The sequence below is a fragment of the Moschus berezovskii genome, chromosome 9 (genome assembly GCF_049115385.1).
Source record: "Moschus berezovskii isolate FMDL1 chromosome 9, NW_MosBer_1.0, whole genome shotgun sequence".
NCBI classification, from domain to species: Eukaryota; Metazoa; Chordata; class Mammalia; order Artiodactyla; family Moschidae; genus Moschus; species Moschus berezovskii.
Window position 1 is genome coordinate 50,956,088 of NC_142468.1, and position 27,978 is coordinate 50,984,065.

The window sequence follows — 27,978 nt, forward strand, 5'->3', positions numbered from 1 at the left end:
TAATTAAATTCCAGCAGAGGTGTAGAGGAAGGCACATTTCCTTGTTTCTCTTTTGTTGTGTCTTTTACATTTCCTTTTCTCTTTGCCGTTTTGTGTTTTCAATCTGTACCTTTCTACTCCTTTTTTCTTTTTTCTCTTTTGCTGTTTAGGGGGAAACAGCATTTAATTGCTTTTGAAAAAAAATCAGTGACTGTCTGTCCAATGAGAGATGGGGTCCTCTGTTTATATTTGGTTCTCACCACACTAGAAACTCCCAAGACTAGCTAGATTTTCACTCTTTAGCCCTTCAGTAAAGAAAAAATGTTCAACTCTGCCCTTAGAGTTTACTGAGGTGTTTGATTGACTTGTGTCAAACAGTGCGTATCGCTTTTATCCTTGAGACAGATTGTTCTCACAGCCTACAGATAGCGTGATCTGAGTCTAAATGAAAACCAGTCTGACAGCGCTTAAGCATTGTGTAGGGCAAAATACAGCTTATTTCCCAGACCCCTTTTGTTTGAAAGTCACTTGCCTAAAAGGTTATTTTGGGCCACCTGCTCAGAAGACCCTTCTTTTGTGCTCAGAAGATCCTTCTGTAAAATGGGTGGGTGGTTTCATCTCTGCTTTTAGTGTGAGTGTGCATGCTGAATCACTTCAGCCTTGTCCAACTCTTTGTGACACTATGGGCTGTAGCCCTTAAGGCTCCTCTGTCCCTGAGATTTTCCTGGCAAGAATAATAGAATGGGTTGCCATGCCCTCCTCCAGGTAGCTCCCGCATTGCAGGCGGATTCTTTACCAACTGAGCCACAATGGAAGTCCAATACTGGAGGGGGTAGCCTATCCCTTCTCCAGCAGATCTTCCCAACCCAGGAATCGAAGCGGGGTCTCCTGCATGGCAGGCAGATTCTTTACCAACTGAGCTATCAGGGAAACCCTGAGTATTACCAGACGGTGTCTATTATTTCATTCAGGTTTGAATGTGACTCTCCTTCCTTGTTCAGTAGGCCTTATGGATTGTGTCAGCCCCAGACAATTCTCTGTCCATTCCTCTAGAACCACCCACAGTGTATTTTGGATCTGGATCTCAAGACACCTGACCTTAATTGTGAAACTTATTTTTCATCCAGATAGGCTATAAGCTTTTCTGCTTTTGACACCTATTAAGGGCACAGGCTCGCTCTCTCAGAGTGGTTAACCCATAAATGTTTGATGGAATTTATCAAACCCAGATTCTTCTATCAAGTCAACTCCTGCATATTTGTGCTTGGGTTGGGGAGGAATGGGAAGGTAAACTTGCCTGTCAGTTCTCAGCCTCAGCTTGACTGCTGATTATGCCCTGTGCCAAAAGAATGTAGGTGAAACGATCTTTTGAAGAGTTCTTTATAGACTAATATTAATGTTAGTTAGTGTTTCTGGAGTTTAGGCAAGCAGTGGAGAGTTTCAATTTGCTGTTAAAACATGTATGTTATTCCTAGGGAACAAGATGACTTAGAATTTTTTTTTTAATCCAAGAATATTTGTTACAGTAATGACTGTTTCTAATAGTTTATTTATCTTTCACAAACACCTGGGTAAAATAATTTCTTGAATCAGTAATTTGCTTTTTCTTGAACAGTAGTTATAAATCCTATCCAAATTATTCAAAATCTTCTGTCATGTCTTGAACATTTCTGTTTGGGGTCAGAAATTACTGAGGCTGATTAATGTATAATATACCGTGCAAGTCTAAATAAAAAGCTTTTACACACAAAATATTTATGAAATACGTGTTGAGCTCGATATACAAATATATATATAAATTTATATCTTTCAGTTATATGTTTCTCTTCCAGTAGTGTTGGGGTTCTTAAAGTGAGTTCAGAGACTCTCAAAATGGAAGCAAAATCAGTGAACTTGGACAGGAAAAGAATTGTTATTTTCCCAGTCTCCAAGTGAAATTTAGCATTTCCTTAAATGAGGAATGCTAATGAGGAATTTCTTTGAATGAGGGTAGCAAAACAGACCTGATAGTATTTATGATTTTTGTCACCAATAGGACAGACATTCTCATAGCATAATCAAGTTGTTACAGATATCTTAAATTGTCATTTGTGATTTGAAATTACCATTGTTTTTTTTGTTGTTGTTGTTGTTTTTGTTTTTTTGAAATTACCATTGTTAATAGGCCTACTTCTAGATCTTGCACTTAATGTGTTAATAATAAGGCATTACTATGCAGCACATTTGTTTAATATTTTAATAACTTATTAGATTACTTTATAATAGTACACATTTTGCTTTGTACTTTTAAAAACATTATTCTGAAGAGTAGTTTTGGTTTCAGGATGGGGAACACATGTACACCCATGGCTGATTCATGTCACTATATGGCAGACTACTACGATATTGTAAAGTAATTAGCCTCCAATTAAATAAATTTTAAAAATAAATAAAAATAATAATAAACAGACTGTACAAGAAAAAAATAAAACCTGTGAGAAGAGTGGCGTTATTTAAAAAAAAAAATGAAGAGTAGTTCTGCCAAAGAGGCCCGTCGTTCATACATACCCACACGCAAATAAAACCCCTCTACTAGAATATCTCAGTAAAATTTTGGTAAATTTTTAATAGCTGTTTCAAAGGAAATGAGATATATGTTGTTACTAGTAGTTCTTAAGTTGTGTTCAGAAGTTTTTGTTCTTTATCAGACATCTAAGATAAAATAAAAAGACATAGGATTCATTTTACTTCTTGAAGAGCGTTCTTGTGAAAAGTAATTTTGTAAGAATTAAAGATTATTGTTTTTTAAATCTCAGACATTATATGTGTTATTATATTTCAGGAGTACCCAGATTTCTAAAGTCCCTAAGAAATAAATAGTTTTAACAAGTTAAAGGTGAACTAAAAATGCAAGGAGATCCAACCAGTCGATTCTAAAGAAGATCAATCCTGGGTGTTCATTGGAAGGACTGATGCTAAAGCTGAAACTCCAATACTTTGGCCACCTCATGCGATGAGTTGACTCACTGGAAAAGACTCTGATGCTGGGAAGGATTGGGGGCGGGAGGAGAAGGGGACGACAGGGAAGAGATGGCTGGATGGCATCACTGACTTGATGGACATGAATTTGAGTGAACTCCGGGAGTTGGTGATGGACAGGGAGGCCTGGCGTGCTGTGATCCATGGGGTTGCAAAGAGTCAGATACGACTGAGCGACTGAACTGAACTGAACTGAAAAATGTATTTACATTTTGAATCTCATTTGAATAGGATAAGTGTCATTTTAAAAACAAGCTCTCAACTTTCCATTTCAGGGGAAACTTTACTTTGAAATGTTGTGGGCTAATATTAAATGACTTTCATTCTCTCTGGTTTGACTATCTTCTGTGAAAGGAAGAAGTTTAGAAATTTAAATAGGTACAGTAAGTAAATTTTAAAACTTGACATTTTTTTTTGAACAGTCTTTATCTAATGAATGGGTAGCTTCCACACAGATACTAATATTGCATTTGAAATCTGTACTTTAGTTTAAAAGAAGATCTAATATCTCTCATTCTGTTTCCTTGTCCACCTCAACAATTAAAACAAAAATCCTTACTAGTACAGTTGAGTGAAAGTATAACAGTTGTTGTTTACTTTTAAGTCTTTACTGTTTGTTTGAAATAATGTTTAAGGAAGAATTTCCAAGGTTAAAAGGACTTAGTGAATATTTCAACTAATAATAAGTTGATAGTGTATTGTCATGAATGACAAGTCATTGGAACAGTCGGTTTTTTTTTTAAACTTTATGGTATTGGTTTAAAATGTTATTGTTTTCCAGTTCTGTCCTGCTAAGTGTATGACATCATCTTGGTTCAACAGGGAAGGGTGTGTTTCAGACTTGAAAATGTATAATCCTTTAAGAATTTTGTGAAGCAGGTTACAAGAGTTGAAATGTATAATCCAAAACTGCAAGATATTATTTTGACTTGTATAAGTAGTCTTACTTGTAAAGGATATATTTAAAGAGTTACAAATGTTTTTGTTTTTAATTTCATATGTATATTTTGCCAATTAAAATTCTTTGTATAGAGCATATTGCTTGGTGGTGAGAATGAAGCAAATAAACCACATTAATTTACCTGTTTTCATAAATCACGTAATTTTTATGTGTCGGCATTGCTTCACCTGTAATAGGTACTTCATTAGTAGTAAACAGTAAGTGCTTCTTAAGACATATTCTAATGGGCTCAGAAATTATATCCTTAATTATTAAAGTATTTTCTGATAGCTTGCTTTGTTATTACAAGAATTGTTTTCTGTATCTAAAGGTTTATTAGATGCCAAGTTCAGAGTTGTAAGATTTCTGCATCAGTTGGCCAGTTGAGTATGTCAGTAGCATGCATACATCAGTGAAAATGATCAAATATTAATACATACATTGCTTAAGTTTTTTAAAAATCGTGTACCATATCAGTAAACAATTTTGAGCATGTCCTCTACATGTGGAGGTTTTTTTTAATAAACTATAGTTTTATATAATCATGAGCCAATATCTCATTGTGTAGTGTACAGTTATGGTGAAGTTCATATAGCCTCAGTAACTTTAAATATTTTGGGTAACTTGTCAGATTTTTTTTTTTTTTTACTTTGAAACAGAGAAAAAGAATTAGCTCTTCCATTATCATTGTTTATTTGTATTGCCATCTTTGATATTAACATCAAACTGTGATCCTTGCAGAAATCTTTTTAAGGTGTCTATTTGTGAGAGACCGTTTAGTTTAAAACTCTATGCTAATTGAAAATTCACTTTACTAAACCTACTAAGCTCCTGTGTATTGAAAAGCAAATTAGCACTGCTGTCAGTTGTCAGCACTTTGGGACATCTGCTCTCCCTCTAGAGCTGGCCTATACCATTCCTGACATTTGGCCATCAGCTTTGGAACTGCAAATATATTCCCAACAGCAATTCTTATTCTTTTCTAAGAAGGGTGTACATCAGCATGAAAACTTCAGAGAAAAGTAATGCATAGTTGAAAGTGTTCATCCTTTAATCCAGCAGTTCCACTTCTTTGTGTCTATGCTGAGAAACTCTTCTGTGTGTATACAATATGTACAAGGATATTTGTTTAAGCACTCTTCATGATAACAACAGAAAAAGTAGAAACTATTCAGTAGGAAAATAGATCAGCTATGCTTTTTATTTGTATATTGGGACATTTTATAGCAGCAAAAATGAATGAACTAGATGTCTTATCTTTAATGTATATCTCAGGTTACATACCATGTAATCCCATCTGTTTAAATGTATTAAAGACAGATAGTAATGTGTATTGTTTGAGTACATGAATATATGCTAATAGATTCAAAATATACATGGGAATCATATACCAATTTTATGGTAGTGGTTACCTTTGAGTCTGGGGTAAGATGTGAGCTATATTGATAATGTTTTAATTTTGAAGAGAGAGGGGGAAGATGTTGAATCTGAAGCAAGCGTGGGAAAACGTTATGCTCACTTGTAGGTATATGGATCTTACTGTTGGCTGTATAGATATCCATTCTTTTGAATTTTTTTTTTGTTTTGTCACATGACTGAAACAGCAGTAAGCTCTTCAGATTTTGTTTATTGGATTTTATATTCTTTTTTTTTTTTAACTTTACATTAATGTATTGATTGGTTTTGCCATACATTGACACGAATCCGCCCCGGGTGTACATGTGTTCCCCCTCTTGAAACCCCCTCCCACCTCCCTCTTCCCCATATCCTCCCTCCAGGTCATCCCCGTGCACCAGCCCCAAGCATCCTGTATCATTGTTTATCATTTGTTCTCATAAATGGTCTAGAAGTTGAATTGATTGTGTGTCAGTCAAGGAAGATTTTTATATAAAGTTACTTTCTTTGTTTTACAGGAAAAACGTCAGAGAGAGGCTCATTTTCCCTGTACAGCAGAGATACTGGATTACCAGGCTGTCAAGTAAGTTAATAAATACAAAATCGGTGAGATAATTTCTTAACATGTAAATAAAGACGTTAACAGAGGAGGTGGAAATTTATCCAGTTTATTTCATCCTTTTTATGCATTTTATTTGTGAATAAATGTAGTGGGATTTTAGTAATTAAACATTTTCTTTCTGCTCCTCTGTTTGAAATGGTTTCCATTCCATGGTTCACCAAACTGTATTTCTCTACGTCAAAAGAATTTCATACCTCACCTCCACTTTAATTGGAGGCAAAGTATCATTTACTTTCCTACCATCTTCCAAAATGCTGATTTCTCAAAATGATGTCTGTTTATTTCCTCATAAAAAGAACAGTGTTGCTGGTAAACTACAAGAACATGAAATTGCTCTATGAGGCTTGACTATCTTATGTTAAACTTACTAATGTTGGAAGTATATTCATCATAATCTGTTACTAAACTCAGGTCCAGCTGTTTGCTACTTCAAAATCAATACCTGAGGAGCAGGTGTTGATAGAAAGGAAAGTTGCTTTTGATCAGAAAGTTGACAGTCGGGGAGAAGGCAGACTTGAATCCCCCTGTCAAAACCAGTTCAAAAGATGCTGCTCAACCATGGCAGTTTATAAAGGGGGAAAAAAGGGGGAATTAATTTCAGTTAATCATTGAGATGAGGAATCAAAAATATCATTGCCATCCCCACTTCATGTAGTCTTGTTGACTTCCTGTGATCTTTCTTTAGAGGCAGTCTTTTTTTTTTGGTCACAGGACATCATGTGAGATACTAATTCCCTGACCAGGAGTTGAACACCTGCCCCCTGCAGCGGGAGCATGGAGTCTTAACCATTGTACTGCTAGGGAAGTCCTAAGATGTTATCCTGTTCACAAGTTTGTTCATACAGTTTGTCCATGAGATTACTAAAGGGAAAGCTAGGGAGGAGATCTGATGGTCATCTGTTACTTATTCTTTATTTCGTCATCATCGGTCTATGGAAAGAACCAGCAGGTGAGGCAAGGTATTATATGATCAAAAGCTTTGAAAACTGCTTAGACCAGAGATGAGCAGAGCATGACAGGTGCCTGGTTTAAGGGTAGTTATAATATAGCTTTGCTAGTTATAATACAGCTTTGCTAAAGTGACAAGACACAAAAGGTTTCCTCCTGAGGGCAATTTCTTGGAAAGACCTCCTTGCAAATCTGTAGTGAAACCATTTTTAGAGTTTCCTCCAGTCTCTTTGACTTGGAAATGTTCTTTCAACTCTTCATATTCCTTAGCATGTTGCATTTCTACTAATGGCCATTTCCTCTGCTTTCCCCCCCCAACATCTTTACACTGAGAATCCTAAATACACAGTTTGCCTGCAGATTCCCATCAGAATCAAGCCAAAAAGCATACAAAGGAAAGGCAGAATACATTTAAGTGTTTTCTGCTGTCTGTATGCCTTTCATAAGACCCACCTTAACTTTAGACATGGGCACTTAACTGTCACAGTGACAGTGAAAAGTAAAGTGAAAGTGTTAAGTTGTTCAGCTGTGTCCAACTATTTGAGATCCATGGTTTGTAGCCTGCCAGGCTCCTCTGTCCATGTAATTCTCCAGGCAAGAATACTGGAGTTGTTTGCCATTCCCTTCTCCAGGAGATCTTCCTGATGGTACTTCATTTAGTAACTATCCCATAGTTGTGCCATTCAGAATTAGAATACCTGGGTTCAAAGCTGATCTCTGTGAGTTAATGACCTGTGGTTCTAAGACAAGGCGTTTAACCTTAAATCCAATCTCTGCTTTGACTTCTTCATTTGGAAAACAGAATTACCAATTTTTTCCCCATGTATGTAAGTCTCGGAAGGCTAAACTGCATGCACTTGAAAATGAAAATATTTTGCAAAATGAATGTACCTTTTAAAATGTTTTCAATTCATAAAACCCACCAAAAACAGCTATTCTGAGTCCTTAATATTATTTTTAAGAGACCAAGAAGATTGAGAACCATTTGTCTAATATTAACACTACTTGTAAACTTGAGAATAAAAACTGTTGTAAGCTCTTTGAAACTACAGCTATTAAATTATTGTTAATGCTTATATTAATGAGTTTTCACTTAATTTTTTTTTATACTCCCTTACCAAAGGTATCACTATTTAGTTAAAATCAGTGGTTAGCTCCATTTATGTAATTCTCCAATTTTGCAAAAATGAATCTTAACTTTTAACCAATGATTAATGTGCTTATACCAGATTTAATTCTCATATCAAAAACCTAGATGCAAAGCATTCTAATAACAATTGTTATCATTTACTGAGCACTAACTAAGCCAGGCATTGAATTACACATTTAATGCCCCCTCTTTTTTTTTTCTGTAGTTCCCCAACCAGGGATTGAACCCAGACCAGCTTGGCAGTGAAAGCCTAATCACTAGGTGACCAGAGAACTCCCACGTTTAATTCTTTTAACAGCATCCACTTTTGCAGGTTAGAAATTGAGTGTTCTCCATAGGTATTTTGTAATTTCCTCAGAGCCATACATTTAGCAAGTGGTAGGCCTTCTGAACTCATGCTTAATACTGTAGAATTCCTTACTTCCCTCTCATTTTAATTTGTTTGGTCAAGGAGGGGCCTGAGAACTTGTATTTTTAATATGTGCCTCAGGTGATTTTAATTCCCATGAACTGGGATTATGCTTTGAGAACCCCAGTTCCTCTGTATACCCCAAATGTAAGCTTATATGGAGTATTAAAAAAGGAAATACAAGATCATTGTTTAATAATTATCCTGTGTAGGAGAGATCAGGCTGGCCCATGGAAAAGAGAACTAGGTTATGGGAATATATAAAATATAAAATAATGACATTGCTGTGTCAGGAAATTTTATAGATATTCAAATCAGGAAAAAATTTGTTTTTGAAGAATTCACAGAAGCAATTCTTGAGCCCCAAAAAGAAAGCCCAAAATTGAGCACAGAGTAGAGAAGATAATACTGCAATAAGAGTAAATAACATCAGTGAAGACTGGAGGTCTCTAAGTAAAGGTTTCCTTACTGTGAATGGAACAATGGCTTTGCTATTTATTACTGTTACTTAGCTCTGACTATGCTACAGTTGCTGGAAGAAATTACTGTGGATCACACTAGCTGATTTGAGACCTAAGTAGTAAATTCAGAAAATTCAAGAGTTTAAAAAAGTATATCACTCCCATTCAAAAAAAACCCCCTGTATTTCAAACAGTACTACTGTAATGGGTCAAAGAAAAAAAATACATGAAAACAATTGGCTACCATTTTGTCTTGCCTATTCACAAGCAACATAATAATCTTAATCACACAATGATAATAAAGGAAAATATAAATAGTGGCTACAAAATTATATCTAAACACCACTTTGAAACCATTTTCCTCAACAAAATCCCCAAGGAACATTAACTTTGATATTAATATACATAAAATGCTGCTGACATACTGTAAAATTCAGGCTAATTTAATAGTGCCTGATGGGCCTTACTTCATGTAAAGATGATGTAATAATATGTTGCTAAATGAGTCTGCTCATATTACCTTCATGGCAATTGCATAACTGATGAGCCATTAAAAGGAAACTGGTGTTGCAGTATTACTGGAAACATTGATAGATCATTCTGCAATTGATTTTTTTTTTTTAATTTAACACAGAGCCTCCAAGCCAACATCTTTAGTAACAGTAGGTATGGGGGCAATAAATTGGGAGATTGGGATTGAGATACACACACTGCTATATACAGATAACTAATGAGGACATATAGCATAGGTAACTCTACTGAATACTAAATGATGACTTATATGGGAAAAGAATGTAAAAAAGAGCGGATATATGTGTATGTATAACTGATTCACTTTGCTATATACCTGAAACTAACCCAAGATTGTAAATCCACCTGTATTCCAGTAAAAATTAATTATAAACATTAACTGTCAAGAAAAACTCAATTGGTATAATATTTTAATAACTGCCACCATGAAATGAAAAATTCCGTTTATGATTATGACCATTTGTCATTGATTCCTCTTAAACAAGTATTTATTCAAAGTGCTCAGCCTAGAACAGGCAGTGTCTTGTATTTTTTCCCCAAGAGATTTAATTTTCATCAGAGTTAAGATATTTGCCCTTGAAAAAATAGCAATTAACTTTCAAAACTCAGTTAACAGTTATTTAGAAATTTACCCATACCATTTGCTTCTTTACTATTTTCTTTTTCCATTATAGTCAATCTCATTATATACCACATTTGATTATGATAAAATGATGAGTCAATATATAAAGAAACAGTGATAAACTGTGTATACATCTAGTAACAGAGCTGCAAAATGAAGGAAACAAAAATTGGTATAATTAAAGAGATTCATAATAATAGTTGAAGATTTGAATACCTCTGTCTCAGCAGTTGACAGAATAGCTAGACAGAAACTTAGTGAAGACATAGAACTACATGAACCACTGTAAACTACTTTGCCCTAATTGATACTTATAAAATTCTGTTCCCAACAGCTGACGAATATAAATTCCTTTCAAGGGTAGATGTTACACTTGACAAGATTGAACCATATGCTGATCTTTAAATCAATATCAATAAATTGAAAAAGTTTGTTATTTTTTTTGTAATTAATATATTTTTTATTGGAGGCAAATTATTTTACAATATTATATTGGTTGGTTTTGCCATACATTGACATGAATTCGCCCCGGGTTTACATAAGTTCCCCCTCCTGAACCCCCCTCCCACCTCCCTCCTCCCTTTATCCTCCCTCTGGGTCATCCCCGCATGCCAGCCCCGAGCATCCTATAACATGCATTGACCCTGAACTAGTGATTCATTTCACATATGACAACATACGTGTTTCAATGACATTTGAAAAAGTTTAAAATCATACAAAGTATTTTTTCTGACCACAAAAGAATTAAATTAGAAGTCAGTAAGATACCTAGAAAAATGCCAAATATTTAGAAGTGAAATGGGCTGTTTCGTTTAGACATGGACATGTCTAAATAACCCGTGATTTTGAAAAGAAATCAGAAGGTAATTTAGAAAGTATTCCTAACTAAATTATAATGAAATAAGATAACACAATTTGTTAATGCAATTAAAGCAGTGCCTTGAAGAAAATGTGTAGCTCTGAATACTTGTATTCAAGAAGATTACAGTGCGTGACCTGAGGTTCTGCCCTTTGAAGTTAGAAAAAGAAGGGAGAAAGCAGTACAAATAAGAGCAATAATCAGTGTAATATTACACAAATAATAGAAAAAGCTAATGAAGCCAAAATTTGGTTATTTGAAAAGATCCATGAAATGAATAATTCCCTAGCTAGACTAATTAAAAGGGGATGGGGAGGTGGGCAAAGAACAGCCAGTTACCAGTATCTAAAGTGACAGAGAGATTATCAGTGTAGGTCATACATACGTTAAAAGAATAATAAGGAAGTGTTGGGAATAAGTTAATGAATTTGAAACTTAGGTGAAATAAGCAAATATCTTAAACATTACTTACTGAAAGGGGGCAAGATGAAGCAAGAGTTTGAATAGCTCTATATCTATTAATGCAAGTGAATTCATCTCAACTTTTTTACAGAAAAAGTTTGAGGGTCATATAGTTTCATTGGTGAATTCTTTCAAATACTTAGGAGGAAAATTAATACCAGTCATACACAAACTGTTTTAGAAAATAGATGACAAGGGAAAACTTTGTACCTCATTTTGTGAGATGAACAACAACCTGGTACTCAAAATGTACATGGTGTATGTACCAGTGGTGAAAGAGTAGTTTAATTGTTGAAAATCAGTCATTGTAATTCAGCACATTAACAGAATTAAGGAGAAAAATATTTTGAAAGATTTAGAAAAAGTATTCAGCAAAATCAAATATTCATAATAAAACCTCTCAGGAAACTAAGCACAGATAGGTGCTTCCTCAGTTTGATAAAAAGACTTGCAGAGAAGGAAATGGCAACCCACTCCAGTATTCTTGCCTGGAAAAGTCCATGGACAGAGGAGCCTGGCAGGCTGCAGTCCATGGGGTTACATGACTGAGCATGTGTGCATGACGGTGGAGGAACATGGGTTGGTAGCAATAAACTGGTAGAACTAAAAAAAAAAAAAAAGACTTGCATGAAAGATCTCTAGCTTTTAAGTGTAACAGCATGCTTAAAGGTGAAAGACTAAATGTTTTCTTCCTGTTAGGAACAAGGTAAGAATTTCTATTCTTACTACCTGGATTTTGTATTCTAGTCAGTGTAATAAGAAAAGGGATAAAAATTGGAAAGGAATAAATTCAGCTGAATTGGCAGATGATATGTCTGTGTACATAAGAAGTCATAAAGAATTATCAAGAAAACTTCTAGAACTGATACATACTTTTAGCTAGGTCACAGGTTACATAGCCAATCTAAAAAACAATTAGATTTCTACATACTAACAGTGACCAGTTAGAAAATGAAACTATCAAAACAGTATTGTTTAAAATGGGACCTAATCAAACTTATAAGCTTTTGCACATCGAAGGAAGCTATAAGAAAAAATGAAAATAAAACCTGTGGAATGGGAGAAAAATATTTGCAAATGATCTGACACACAAGGGCTTAATCTCCAAAATATACAAAGAGCTCTTACAAGTCAATGACAGAAAAACAAACAATCCAACTGAAAATTGGGCGGAAGACCACAATACACGTTTCTCCAGAGGAGACTTACAGATGCCCACTAGGCACATGAAAAGGTGCTCAACATCACTAATTATTCAGTTCAGTTCAGTCGCTCAGTCGTGTCCGACTCTCTGCGACCCCATGAATCACAGCACGCCAGGCCTCCCTGTCTATCACCAACTCCTGGAGTTCACTCAAACTCATGTCCATCGAGTCGGTGATGCCATCCAGCCATCTCATTCTGTGTCGTCCCCTTCTCCTCCTGCCCCCAGTCCTTCCCAGCATCAGAGTCTTTTCCAGTGAGTCAACTCGTCGCATGAGGTGGCCAAAGTACTGGAGTTTCAGCTTTAGCATCCTTCCAGTGAACACCCAGGACTGATCTCCTTTAGAATGGACTGGTTGGATCTCCTTGCAGTCCAAGAGGAATGCAAATGAGAGCTTCACCTCACACTGGTCAAAATAAGCATCATTAAAAAGTCTACAAATAACATGCTGGAGCAGGTGTGGAGAAAAGGGAAATGGTGGGAATGTAAGTCCATACAGCAACTATGGAAAACAGTATGGAGGTCCCTCAGAAAACTAAAAGTAGAATTACCATATGATCCAGCAATCCCACTTGTGGACATATACTTAGACCAAGCTATAATTCAGAAAGATACATGCACCCCAGTATTCATAGCAGCAAGTGCCTCATATTTATGGAATACTACTCAACCATAAAAAAGAATGAAATAATGCCATTTGCAGCAACATGGATGCATCTAAAGATTATCATACTAAGTGAAGTAAGTCAGAAAGAGAAAGACAAATACCATATGATATCACTTATATGGAGAATCTAAAATATAACATAAATGAACCTATCTATGAAACAGGAAAAGACTCACAAGAGAATAATGTGATTGCCGAGGGGAGGAAAGGGGGAAAAAGAGATGGACTGGAAATTTAGGGTTGGTAGATGCAACCTGTTACATTTAGAATAGATAAACAGCAAGGTCCTAATGTATAGCTCAGGGAACTATATTCAATATCCTGTGATAAGCTATAAAGGAAAAGAATATTTAAAAAAGAATGTGTATGTGTATAACTGAGTCACTGTGTTACACAGCAGATTAGCATTACACTGTAAATCAAGTATACTTCAGTTAAAAAAAACAGTATTATTTATAGTCCCATCAAAAAGTATAAAATACTGAGGGATAAATTTAACAGGAGATTATAAGCCTTCAGCAATAAAAACTATAAAATATTGCTGATAGAAATCAAAGAAGATCTAAATAAATAAGTGTTTATGATTTGGAAGACAATATCATTTAGATTCTAGTTCCAGTGGGCTATAGATTTAATGCAGTCCCAGTCAGACTCCCGGTAGGCTCCTTATAAATACTGACAAGATTATTTAAAAGTTGATTTAAAAAGTATAGGATTAAGAAGAGCCAGAATAGTCTTTGAAAAGAAGAAAGGAGGAAGGACTTTACCTGGCTTTAAGACTTCCTGTAAAGCAATAGTAATCAAGATAATGTAGTTTTCATATAAAGACTGACAAATAGATCACGGAACAGAATATAGAGTCCAAAAAGAGACCCATAACTATATGGAAAAGGATGTTTGATAAGAGCATTCTAGCAATTCAGTAAGAAAAGAAGCATCTCTTTTTAATATATTGTGCTGAAACACTATATATCAATATAGAGGGGGAAAGCCCTTCAAGTCTTAACCTATTTCATTTGCTTTTGTTGTTTTAGTTGCTAAATCGTGTCCAACTCTTGCAACACAATGGACTGTAGCTTGCCAGGCTCCCTTGACCATGAGATTTCCTAGGCAAGAATACTGGAGTGGGCTGGCCATTTCCTTCTCCAGAGGCTCTTCCCAACCCAGGGATTAAACCAACCTCTCCTGCATTGCAGTCGGTTTCTTTACCACTAAACCACCAAGGAAGCCCCTGCTGCTGCTGCTGCTGCTAAGTCGCTTAAGTTGTGTCCAACTCTGTGCGACCCCATAGACGGCAGCCCACCAGGCTCCCCCGTCCCTGGGATTCTACAGGCAAGAACACTGGAGTGGGTTGCCATTTCCTTCTCTAAGGAAGCCCTACCTTATTTCATAGATGTAAATTTGAGATAGACTTAAATATGAGCTAAAATAATAAAGCTGCTAGGGAAGAATATAGATTAATATATCACTTCAAGACAAAATTTTTTTCAGAAGATACAGAAAGTATAGAATGTGAAAGAAAATTAATGAATTGAACTTAATTAAAATTTAAAACTTGTGTTCTTTCCAGAACACCATCAAGAAAAGGAAAAGAGAAACCACAGAATGAGAAAAATTATTAGCAACAAGAACTTAAGTGTAGACTTAAGTGTAGACTATATAATTATCCCTCATAACTCAGTAATAAGAAAGAAGCAATCTAATTTTCAGAGTAGACACTTTACAAAAGATATACAAATGAACAATCAGCACATTAAAAAATGCTCCATATTACTAGCTTTCAGGCACATGAAAATTAAAACCACAGTGACATGGTAATACACAACTACCAGAATAGCTGAAGTTTATTTTTAAAAATTTTTTATTGAAATATAGTTGACTTACAATGTTATGCCAGTCTCTGATAACAAAGTGACTCAGTTATAGACGTGTTTGCATTCTTTTTATATTGTTTTCCATTATGGTTTGTTACAGGATATTGACTATAGTTCCCTCTGCTATATATTAGGACCTTGTACAGAATAACTAAAAAAATCTAAAGCTAAACTTAAAATTGCTAATTGGACTGTAAAATGGTATGACTTTTAAAAACTGACAGTTTCTTAAAGTTAAATATGCAAATACCCCATGACTCAACAGTTTTGTTCCCAGGCGTTTTTCCAAGAAACCATTGTTCATCAAAAGCTTTCATCAAAAATGTTCATAGCAGTGGCTTCCCTGATGGTTTAATGGTTAAGATTCCATGCTTCCACTGCAGGAGGCACAGGTTCGAGCCTTGGTCAGAGAAGCTCTGCGTGCTGCAAGATGCAACTAAAAAAAAAATATTCCTAGTGGCTTATTCATTGTAACCTAAAACTGGAAACATCACAGATGTTCGTCAACAGGAGAGTAGATAAATGACTTGTATTATGTTCATTCATTGAATGCTATTCAGCTTCCCTGATAGCTCAGTTGATGAAGAATCTGCGTGCAATGCAGGAGACTCCGGTTCGATTCCTGGGTTGGGAAGATCCCCTGGAGAACTACCCACTCCAATGATTTCATAGACTTCCCCAATGGCTGAGCAGGTAAAGAATCCACCTGCAATTCAGGAGATACAGGAGATGCGGGTTCGATCCCTGGATCGGGAAGATCCCCTGGAGGAGGAAATGACAGCCCACTCCAGTGTTCTTGCCTGGAAAATCCCATGGACAGAGGAGTCTGGTGGGCTACAGTCCATGGAATCGCAAAGAGTTGGACACAACTGAGCTATTCACAACAACAGTGATTTCATAATTTTACACTGAGTGAAAGAGACCAAATCTTAAAAATACGCGCTTTCTCCATTTATATGAACAACAATAATAGGCAAAACTCCTGTGTTGATAAAAAAAATCGAATCAGTGGTTGCCACTGGAAGTCCTACTGTGATGGTAACATTTCTGAGGTGATAGTAACATCTTATGTCTTAATATGCATTCATCAGAACTGATTGAGTGACACTTAAGATCTGAACATTTTATTGTATGTGAAAAACAGCTTAGTTTTTGTTTTGTTTTTTTTAAATGGAAACTAGTTATTTACAGTAGCAGCTAAGAAACTTTATTTAAATACTTTAGGAGTAAATATTAAAAGATATACAAGACCACTGAGAACTGCCAAATTACTAAACATTGCTTGGAGAAATTTTTAAAGACCTCAGCAAATGCAGAAATGTACCATGTTCTTGAATAGGAAGACAATATTCTTAAAATGTCAATTCTTAGATTGATCTGTAGATTGCATATAATCCCAGTTAAAACATCTATTTCTGCTTTAGTGACTATGCCAAAGCCTTTGACTGTGTGATCACCACAAACTGGAAAATTCTTAAAGAGATGGGAATACCAGACCACCTGACCTGCCTCCTGAGAAATCTGTATGCAGGTCAGGAAGCAACAGTTAGAACTGGACATGGAACAACAGACTGATTGCAAATAGAGAAAGGAGTACATCAAGGCTGTATATTGTCACCCTGCTTAAGAAACACTGAACTGGAAGAAGCACAAGCTGGAATCAAGATTGCCGGGAGAAATATCAATAACCTCAGATATGCAGATGACACCACCCTTATGGCAGAAAACGAAGAAGAACTGAAGAGCCTCTTGATGAACGTGAAAGAGGAGAGTGAAAAAGTTGGCTTAAAGCTCAAGTTCAGAAAACTAAGATCATGGCATCTGATCCCATCACTTCATGGCAAACAGATATGAAAAACAGTGGAAACAGTGTCAGACTTTATTTTGGGGGGCCCCAAAATCACTGCAGATGGTGACTGCAGCCATGAAATTAAAAGACACTTACTCCTTGGAAGGAAAGTTTATGACCAACCTAGACAGCATATTAAAAAGCAGAGACATTACTTTGCGGACAAAGGTCCGTCTAGTCAAAGCTATGGGTTTTTCAGTGGTCATGTATGGATGTGAGAGTTGGACTGTAAAGAAAGCTGAGTGCAGAAGAATTGATGCTTTTGAACCATGGTGTTGGTGAAGACTCTTGGGAGTCCCTTGGACTGCAGGGAGATCCAACCAGTCCGTCCTAAAGGAAATCAGTCCTGAATATTCGTTGGAAGGACTGATGTTGAAGCTGAAACTCCAATACTTTGGCCACCAGATAGGAAGAACTGACTCATTTGAAGAGAACCTGATGCTGGGAAAGATTGAAGGCAGGACGAGAAAGGGATGACAGAGGTTGAGATGGTTGGATGGTATCACCTGCTTGATGGGCATGATTATGAGTAAACTCCAGGAGTTGGTGATGAACAGGGAGGCCTGGCGTGCTGCAGTCCATGAGGTTGCAAAGAGTCGGACACTACTGAGCAACTGGACTGAACTGAAAACCCCACAAAGATTTTTTGTGTTTGCATAGGCATTTACAAGCTAATTTTAAAATTGTTTGGAAATACAAATGACCTAGAGTACCCAAAACAGTGTGGAGAAGTAAAGAACGAAGCTGGAGAATTTATGCTGCTGGACTCTGTTTAACATAAAACTTAGCACAAAGCTGTCAAAATTAAATAGCACCATACTGCTGTTACTGAGAAATGTGACACTGGAGCAGAGTAAAACCCAGCAGTGCACCCACACTTAACTCAGTTCATTTGATTTTTAGCAGTGTTTGCCAAAGTATTCCAATGGGAAAAGGAAAGATTTTTAATAAAGGATGCACTAACAAATGGATATTCCTATGGATAATTACGAATGTTAGTCTTCTCCTACACTAAAAGCAAAAGTTTTACAAGGTGGACCTAGACCTAAATGTAAAAGCTAAAATTGCAAAGCTTTAAAAGAAAAACGTAAGAGAATCTCTCTTCAATTAAGGGGTAAGCAAAGCCTTCTTCCATAGAATACACAGAAAACTACAAAAGAAAGAAAATGAGAAACTTCATCAAAATTAAAGACTTCTGCTTTTTAAAAAGCATAAGTTAAAGAAAAGAAGATTGTACATCTAACAAAGGATGGGTATCCAGGATAGAAAAAGGACTCCTGCAACTTTATAAGGCTTTCCAAGGCTTCTACAGTTTTCCTTTTTATGACACGGTTAACTACAGTCGAACAAATTTCCAGTCCCTTCTAGATCAGTAATTCTATGGTAATTTCAAGAATAGGATCAATTTAGTTGGTGATGTGACTACAAGCTGAAACATAAAAGATACCTGTGTTGTAGCTACTTCTTTCTTTTTCTTTCTTTCTTCCTCCCCTCACTTCCCCAGTAACTTTTTTTTAAGGACAGGTTTCCTTTGCCCATGACAGCTGACAGTTTTGGATACTGAACAGTTACTTGATGGGATGATTTCTGACAGCATAGTTATAGAAAATCCCTAAAGAATGAGACCAATGGAGTAATTATCTAGCTTAAGATATCCATAAGTATATTTTTTAAAGTCTTAATTCTGTAGGGAAGGAAAGTTTTTTTCAATCCTCTTAAGGTTCCTGATTGGATCTGAAAAGCAAACTGACAAAGATTAACAGGAGAAGAGCTTACAAATTTATTTAAGTTTTGCATAATTGGGAGCCTTCATAAGGGATGAAAACTAAAAGAAACAGACCTATGTACTTTCTTTTCATGCTAGGTTTGACGAAGAATAGGCGGTTACTGATTGATATATATTAAGGAGTATGAGGTAATTGTAAACTGAGGGAAACTTAGTAAAGCCTGTTTGTTGGGATTCTTCTTGACAGCCCTATTTTTTGGACATAAGGATGCTTCTTTTCTCTGGTTGTAAGGAGTACACATCTCACGTGAGGAGAGACTGTTTCAGGAAAATCGGGTTAAGGTCAGGACGGAGGGCATCAGAATGACCTTCCTGTTTCAGTTCCCAAACTCCTCTGAACTCTGGCTTCCCTCGTGGCCGATTGATAAAGAACCCACCTGCAGTGCAGGAGACACAGTTTCGATCCCTGGGTCAGGAAGATTCCCTGAAGAGTGAAATGGCAACCCATTCCAGTATTCTTGCCTGGGGAATCCCAAGGACAGAGGAGCCTGGGGGGCTATAGTTCATGGGGTCACAAAAGAGTCAGACATGACTTAGTGACTAAAGAACAATGACAGTCCTGAACTCCTTCTTTCTTTTATTCTTAAAATTAGGTTTTTAAGTTGTTGAGATGGAATTTTTAATGCATTTTAAATTATTCCAGTGTCCTTAATTGTTTAATCTCTAGATATAGTTTGGTTTGGGGTAGTTCTTTTATAGACTTCTAGAATTTAAAATAAATTCCTTAAGTATTTTGATGAGTTGCTTTATTTCAAATGTGTTTTTAATCAAATAATAGGAGTTTTCACTGATTTAGTAGGACTGTTACATAGATCTATATCCCACAGTGGTAATGTGTTCATTGTATTTTAACATTTTATTGACCAGTTTTGTTTTCAGTGTGTGTTTGTCTTTTTTTTTTTTTTTATAAAAATAATCTCTTATTCTCTAAGGACTTGTGTGTCCTTAGAAATTATCGATTTCCAGTTCACAAAAATTTATTACCACTTCTGTTTTATGCAGACCAAATTCACTTACAATTTAAATACTTCATCTTTTTTTCTCGAACTTCTTTCTTACTGGGTTAAAAATGTCAAAAAAAAAAAAAAAAGACAACTTCACACGTTACAAAACTTGCTTAAAAGATACTGAATCTTATCAATAAGTATTTGCTTATTTTTTCATGTGAAGGGAACTGGGCCGGGCAACAGAATAAAAGAATTGGTATTAATCTTTAGTAAGCTTACATCCTAATTGAGAAGGCCAACTGTGTACACACAAAATTAACTAAAAAGAACCATATTAAATCTCAAGTAGCATAGATATAAGTTAGAAATTAGAAGAGAAAGAAAGGAATGTGATGTTGATACAGAGAAGATTTTGCCAAGAAAGTATAAAACTCTTAAGATCTTGGTGAATGGATAAAATTTGACAGGGTTAACAGAACATCTTGGGCAAAGAGAAAATATGACTTATAAAATACAGACAGTAGTATTCTACACACTGTATTGTTTTTTCCTTGATTTTCTCCCAGAGAAACTATCCACTTTGTGAAGGCAGTCAGTGGCTTCTTGTTTATTACTTCCAGGTTCTCCCTCTGTGCCTGATAAACAAGAAGCTATCAGTGAATACCTTTTGAACAAATGTATTTGGAATGAAAAAAGGAGAGAATGTGTTTTCTCAGAATAGTAGCATTTTAGCTTGGCTTGAATGGAGTGTTTATTTAAGGAAAAGGTGTAAGATGTTTGAACTAAAAGGATGCTGCTGGAATACCTAAACAAAGATTAAGGGTTTGGGATTGGACACATGGCATGATTAAAAAAATACAGGTGTTTCCTAGAAAAGTTAAGCTGTGGGTTTATGATTTGTAAGAGAATTTATAAAATGGCGACAAGGAAACTATTTGAAATTATATTACTCTAGTCCATTCTAAAGGAAATCAATCCTGGGTGTTCATTGAAAGGACTGATGGTAAAGCTGAAACTCCAATACTTTGGCCACCTCATGTGACGAGTTGACTCACTGGAAAAGACTCTGATGCTGGAAAAGATTGGGGGCAGGAGGAGAAGGGGACGACAGAGAATGAGATGGCTGGATGGCATCACCGACTCAATGGACATGAGTTTGAGTGAACTCCGGGAGTTGGTGATGGACAGGGAGGCCTGGCGTGCTGTGATTCATGGGGTCGCAAAGAGTCGGACACGACTGAGCAACTGAACTGAACTAAGGCTACATATCAAGAACAGTGGGATAGGTAGTTTAGATAGATCTTAGTTACATAGCAACAGCACATTGCAGGTGTTAAGAGATAATTTTTTAAAAATAGAATCATGACTTTTGTGTCGATATAAAACTGAACAGGTATACTGATTTTATCTCATCAGTGAAGAAATCTGTAAGGTATTAGAACCAGATCAAAGGAGAATCCAAAAACAGACCACATTCATTGATCAAAATTATGGAAATTAATATTCAAATGGAGAAAAAACTTTTTTTTTTTCCTTTGGAGGAGGGTGGTAGAGCTGTTGAGGGTGGAGAAATGTTACTCATCTCTTTACTGGACAGAATTTTTTTCAGATATACATATCAGAATTATTTTTCATTACTACAAGTTATCTACAATTTAGAATTGTAAAATAGCTCCCACAGAATGAGCGTCAGATAACCTAGAAAGGTATGCTCTAAACCATAGGTCAGCAAACTACAGCTTCCAGCCAAATATCTCTACCAGTTTGGTTTTTTGGGAATGGTTTTATCACAATATACCACGTTTATTCATTTATGCATTGGCTATGGGGGTTTTTTGGGCTTCTAAAGTGGAGTTGAGTAGAACAGAGACAGTATGGCCCACAAAAGTTAAATGTTTTCTATCCAGTCCTTAACTGAACTGACCGTACTATAGATAATGCATAATATTCCATCAAAGGTATATGTTTCTGACAATGAAGGAAATCAGGGTTTTTATGTAGAGCCTGTCCTATAGAGCCAAGCCTACCGTTTCCCCTGCTGCTGCTGCTGCTGCTGCTAAGTCACTTCAGTCGTGTCCGACTCTGTGCAACCCCATTGTCGGCAGCCCACTAGGCTCCCCGGTCCCTGGGATTCTCCAGGCAAGAACACTGGAGTGGGTTGCCATTTCCTTCTCCACTGTTTCCCCTGGAGGATTAATTAAAGCTAGTTGTTTCAAAGAGTATGTTGGATGTTTTTTAACATAACAACAAACCTAATAATAGGGACCTTTGCTTTAGGCTAAATTACTAGAACATATTTAGAACAAGGAAGTTGATATTGTATACCATTCTGAGCAAATTATTTCTAAATAGGCATAAGAAATCACACCTATTCAGAGAAGAATTTGCAAATATTGAAGTAACTTGCAACTCTAGCATATAGAGAATGATTGAAGGATAGAAGGCTATTTAGTTTTAAAAAGAGAGGACACCAGTAATTTGAGAAGCATCATCAGATATTTGAAGCATAATTTGGCTTGTTCTGTAACTTTTAAGGGTAAAACTTCGGACAAAGTAATTCTGATTTTAACTTAGTATGAGAAGGAATGTTCTCCTAGAATGAAATGAAATGAAACTTTCTCAGTCCTGTCTGACTCTCTGCGAACCCATGGACTGTAGCCCGCCAGGCTCCTCTGTCTATGGAATTCTCCAGGCAAGAATACTGGAGTGGGTAGTCATTCCCTTCTCCAGGGGATCTTCCTGACCCAGGGATTGAAGCTGGGTCTTCTGTACTGCAGGCAGATTCTTGACCGTCTGAGCTACCAAAGAACCCAGTCATAGAAGATGGAATATTCAACCTTGGTAAATAATGACTTCCCTCTCAGTGGCTGTATTTAAGCAGCAGCAGACATTTGCTTTACTGAAAATTTTAAGCTAGAGGGATTAGAGCATCTGTTGTTTGATCTAAATAAAAGACTTTAAAATTTTCTTCTAATTCCATGAGCTCTCTAGTGACAAGTAAAAAGCTTTCCAAGTGGCATTGATGATCCCTCTGAGGTTGGAGACCAGAAATTACTACCAACATTCATCTATATGATTTTATATCAATACATATTCTAATTTCCCTACCTGTATTGATTCAGGAATGCTATCATTTTGTCAGTAATGACTGACTTAATGCATGTACAGTGATAATGAGTGGGAATTTTATTAATAGATTCTCCACTAGGACTGGGTTGCTTTTTGGTCCAAATCAGAGCTTTCTCTTTTTATCAAACGAACAATTACTGAATTTCTAAACTTGTTTTTCCTTTTCTGAAGCCATTTGTTGGTTTCTCCTAACCAGTTTTTCTGAGGTTTTTCTGAACTCCTAACTCATTTGAGGGAGTATCCCTTTAGACCATAACAGAGATTTGGCTTCTGCTGGTGCCTTTGAGGGCAGCATTTCTTTTGGAATTATCAGCAAGGTGATTTCCCTCCGCTTCCAGCAAGTTCAGTTTAGAATGCCCCATAATCTTAATGAAACTAAAGTGGCAGGTAAAAGCATTGCATCCAATAATCCCTAAACCTAGGGGACATTTTAAATGTTATTATTGCTGAAAGTAAGAAAGCCATGTTGCTTCTGCATTTGAAAATCATGAGCTACTCTGAATGCGTGTCTGCTGTCATTACAAATATTGGCAACTCTGTCCTTGGCTAAAGTACAAATCCAGGTAAGAGCATGTAACTCTGTCTGTTGGGCCTAAACAAATGGGAATAGGTTGAGAGACAGGAACTCTTGAGGTTCACTAGAGAGCCTCGCTGTTTGAACTGTCTCAGTATTCTGAAGCATGGGCTGCTTTATAGTAGTTGAGTTGAGCACTGAGAGTGTGACTCTACTGTCAGTACTAGAAGAGATTCAGCCCAAATATTGAGAAACATTTCTCCCAAGATGATTAGAGGGGAGAATTGGGAAAAGCCCCTGTCGTTCCTCCCATTGAGAATTGGCAGGATGTTGGAAAAGCTCACTAGAGAGCTAAAGGTGCTAAAAGTACTTAATGTCTTTTTCAGTGTCCTTGCTTTTTATAATTATAACAAAAACTAGGAGGGCTTTTATTTTATTTAGGAACTTTGATTTGCTGGAGTTGAAGATCAGTAATTTTGTTGGTTTTCCTTTTAGATGGTTTGTCTAGAGTGCAAGAGAGCTGGTTTATCAGGTTATCTAAATCTGGAGTGGACATAGTTTCCCATTCTACTCTGGCCTCTTTCAGTAGAAGGAAAAGGTCCTGGTTCAGCCTGTTTTAGAGTTAAAAGCTCCCTAGGTGGAATCAATATATGAAGGAAAGCCAGAATTTTCTTTTTAAACAATTTGAAGTCAGTTGTAATGGTCATAAAGAGGTTCATCATATTTTTGTGTACAAATCTGAATTTTATTCTAGGATTTTTTTTCAGGATTTGGAAAAGCCCCAGGAATTACTTGATGAAGTCACCTAGAGATTGCCTTAGCCTGATGATTTAATAAATGAGTTAGTGGCCTGGACTTCCAGTTGTAATTCCAGAGAGCTTTTAAGATTTTCCCACAGCTTTCAGTACTGAGTCTGGCCTTCAGTGACAAGTATAAAAACTAGCTGATATAATTAGAGAAACCAGGTTGATAAGTTTGATTGACTTTATTAAATTCCTCTGCAAACCTGTGAAGATCTTTAGTTACTTTGGAAAAGTATTTGGTGGTGGCTCCCAATTCAGCTTTGGTCCAGGGGATATAAGAAATTAACCTCTGGATCCTCAGAAGACTTAATTTTAAAGGGATAAGTTCTGACAAGTTCAGAAGAAAAGGGAGTAGGGAGAGTTTATGAGAAAAAGGGGAATTTGACAAATATTACCTGAAAATGTTATTTTGCAGAGAGGCAATTTCAGACTTCTGATCATATTGGGAAGCCTCAGAATACCAATTAAAATAGGTATTCCACTCAGTTCTCGAAATTTTTGAGCTGTTGTAGTCAAATTCAGTTTTAAGGAAATTAAGGTTGGGGATTTCATATGTTTTCCATAATAACAATTACATTTGGTCGAATTGGTCCATTTAGTTTAAAATGTGCTTGAGGAGGGTTTTTAAACATAAAATCTCTGGATTTCTTATAAGAGGTGGTGGTAATCTAAACATTATAAAAATATTTAAATAACCGGGATCCCATTTCTCAAGTTTTCCTCTAACGTAAAAGAATAATTTTCACACTGCCCAAACAGCCAAGCAAACTTATATCACCCAGTTCTAAGGAAACAGCTTTGTCCTGGAAGAGTCCGGCCAGTCAGTCAGTCAGTTCAGTTGCTCAGTTGTATCCAACTCTTTGTGACCCCATGAACCGCAGCACGCCAGGGCTCCCTGTCCGTCACCAACTCCCGGAGTTTATCCAAACTCATGTCCATTGAGTCGGTGATGCCATCCAATGATCTCATCTTCTATCGTCCCCTTCTCCTCCTGCCCTCAATCTTTCCCAGCATCAGGGTCTCTTCAGATAAGTCAGCTGTTTGCATCAGGTGGCCAGAGTATTGAAATTTCAGCTTCAGCATCAGTCCTTCCAATGAACACCCAGGACTGATCTCCTTTAGGCTGGATTGGTTGGATCTCCTTGCGGTCCAAGGGACTCTCAAGAGTCTTCTCCAACAGCACAGTTCAAAAGCATCAGTTCTTTGGCGCTCAGCTTTCTTTATAGTCCCAACTCTCACATCCATACGTGACTACTGGAAAAACCATAGCCTTGACTAGACAGGACTTGGTAGACAAAGTAATGTTTCTGCTTTTTAATATGTTGTCTAGGTTGGTCATAACTATCCTTCCAAGGAGTAAGCGTCTTTTAGTTTCATGGCTGCAGTCACCATCTGCAATGATTTTGGAGCCAAAAAAAAAAAAAGTCAGCCACCGTTTCCATTGTTTTCCACATCTATTTGCCATGAAGTGATGGGACCGGATGCCATGATCTTAGTTTTCTGAATGTTGAGCTTTAAGCCAACACTTTCACTCTCCTCTTTCACTTTCATCAAGAGGCTCTTTAGTTCTTCTTCACTTTCTGCCATAAGGATGGTGTCATCTGCATATCTGAAGTTATTGATATTTCTCCCGGCAATCTTGATTCCAGCTTGTGCTTCCTCCAGCCCAGTGTTTCTCATGATGTACTTACTCTGCATATAAGTTAAATAAGCAGGGTGACAATATACAGCCTTGACGTACTCCTTTTCCTATTTGGAACCAATCTGTTGTTCCATATCCAGTTGTAACTGTTGCTTTCTGATTTGCATACTGGTTTCTCAAGAGGCAGGTCAGGTGGTCTAGTATTCCCATCTCTTTCAGAATTTTCCACATTTTATTGTGATCTACACAGTCAAAGGCTTTGGCATAGTCAATAAGGCAGAAATAGATGTTTTCTGGAACTCTCTTGCTTTTTCGATGATCAGCAGATGTTGGCAATTTGATCTCTGGTTCCTCTGCCTTTTCTAAAACCAGCTTGAACATCTGGAAGTTCATGGTTCATATATTGCCGAAGCCTGGCTTGGAGAATTTTGAGCCATTACTTTACTAGCATGTGAGATGAGTGCAATTGTGCACTCATAGGAAAGGGCCAGTGGCTGAACTTATGTGGTTTCAGTGAAGCAGCTCCTGTTACCAAAGCAGTGGGTGGATGGCTTCTCAGCCAGCTTTAGTTGAATTAGTCTGTTCTCAAAATCAGACTGAAGTGCCAAACAAGTACTCATATACAGAGGAAAGCCTTAACCAGAAACGTAAAACCTTAAAATAGATCCCAGATAAAGCCTGGAAACCTTCAAACACAAAGAGGGTGAGGACATGGATCCAGGAGAAAGACATACCTTCAGACGTTAGGGTCAGCAAGAAAAACATCACAATGGATTCAGTTGTGGGTACCACACCTGTTTGTTTATCAGCCCCCGAGTCGTTGGAGGTCTTTTGTGATCCTCCATGGGCCATCAAAATGTTGGCCCAAAACAAACAAAGTACCACATATTTCTCCAACAAAGATGGATTTATTTGGGATCAGCAAAGAACTGCAGTTCGGGGTCTGTAACCATGGTTAGCCATATGCAAGTCTTCCACAGCAGAGAAGGAAACTGCTTTTATAGAGGGAGAAAAGGAAATTGGGAGGGCTAAAAGTAAACAAGAGTTCATGGCTTTTCATTGGCTGAGTCCTTGTCAGAAAAGAAGAATCTTTCTTCTTCCTCTTGGGCTCTGTTATCATCACAGATTGTGAGAGCACTCCCATCTCATCTCTCAACTCTTGTTAATTGAGGTTTTTGTCTATAAATGTTTTACAGGTTCTGTAAGTTAATAGGGAAGTGATGGTGCTTTAAGAATATGTTATGTCAGAACTGAATATTGAACTTAAAGTTTTTAGAAGTCAAGTGGTTCCTCATACCAATACCTTTTCAGGAGTAGATATTTGATGGTGATGGAGGATTCTTAGAATTAGAAATGTTAAGATATAAAAGTGGCTGATGGATGCACTGTTGAAGCTTTCCAAGATATGATTCTCTAATGAAGGAGCATGTGAAAGGGGCACGCACAGTGGCTGGCACACAGTAGGCATTCAAAAAATGTTTGAATCAAAATCCTGTAATCCAGGAAAGAGCATATTGGTGAAGGTAAAAAGCCATCTGGAGAAGGCAATGGCAAGCCACTCCAGTACTCTTGCCTAGAAAATCCCATGGATGGAGGAGCCTGGTAGGCTGCAGTCCATGGGATCGCTATGAGTCGGACATGACTGAGCGACTTCACTTTCACTTTTCACTTTCACACATTGGAGAAGGAAATGGCAACCCACTCCAGTGTTCTTGCCTGGAGAATCCCAGGGACAGGGGAGCCTGGTGGGCTGCCGTCTATGGGGTCGCACAGAGTCGGACACGACTGAATTGACTTAGCAGTAGCAGCAAAAAGCCATCAGGTACCTTCAGGGTGAGCTGGGCTTTATGAGTTGTTTAGAACAGAGGTGAACTGTTTTGTTGGAGGAATGTCTTATCCTGAAGTATGAACAGTAGGCAGTTTTAATTTCCTGCTTCTGTTAAAAGGCCACAGAGAGTTAGATTATGTAGAGGTAACTTGGCAGAGGGGAAAAAGTCATTATTTTCTTTGTTTCTGTTCCCGCCATAAAACTTTCTAAATTTTGGTGCTACTCAAAATATGGTGCTGTTTCAGAATATTGTTTCAGAAAATCATTTTATTCTTTTGTAAACTTATTTTAGTAGAAAGGAATCTGTTAAGTAATGGCTAAAGATTAGACACTGTCCTG

General features: G+C 36.9%; 1 protein-coding gene across 7 annotated transcripts in view; it reads left to right on the top strand.

Moving 5' to 3' along the window:
• The window catches only part of TCF12 (transcription factor 12), a 397,887-nt gene that overhangs the window by 270,258 nt on the left and 99,651 nt on the right, over positions 1-27,978 (top strand). For all 7 annotated transcript variants that reach the window (XM_055437091.2, XM_055437093.2, XM_055437090.2 and 4 more), the window contains one exon: positions 5,851-5,915. In XM_055437091.2, coding sequence (XP_055293066.1) covers positions 5,851-5,915 — 65 coding nt within the window. The remainder of the gene's footprint in view (positions 1-5,850; positions 5,916-27,978) is intronic.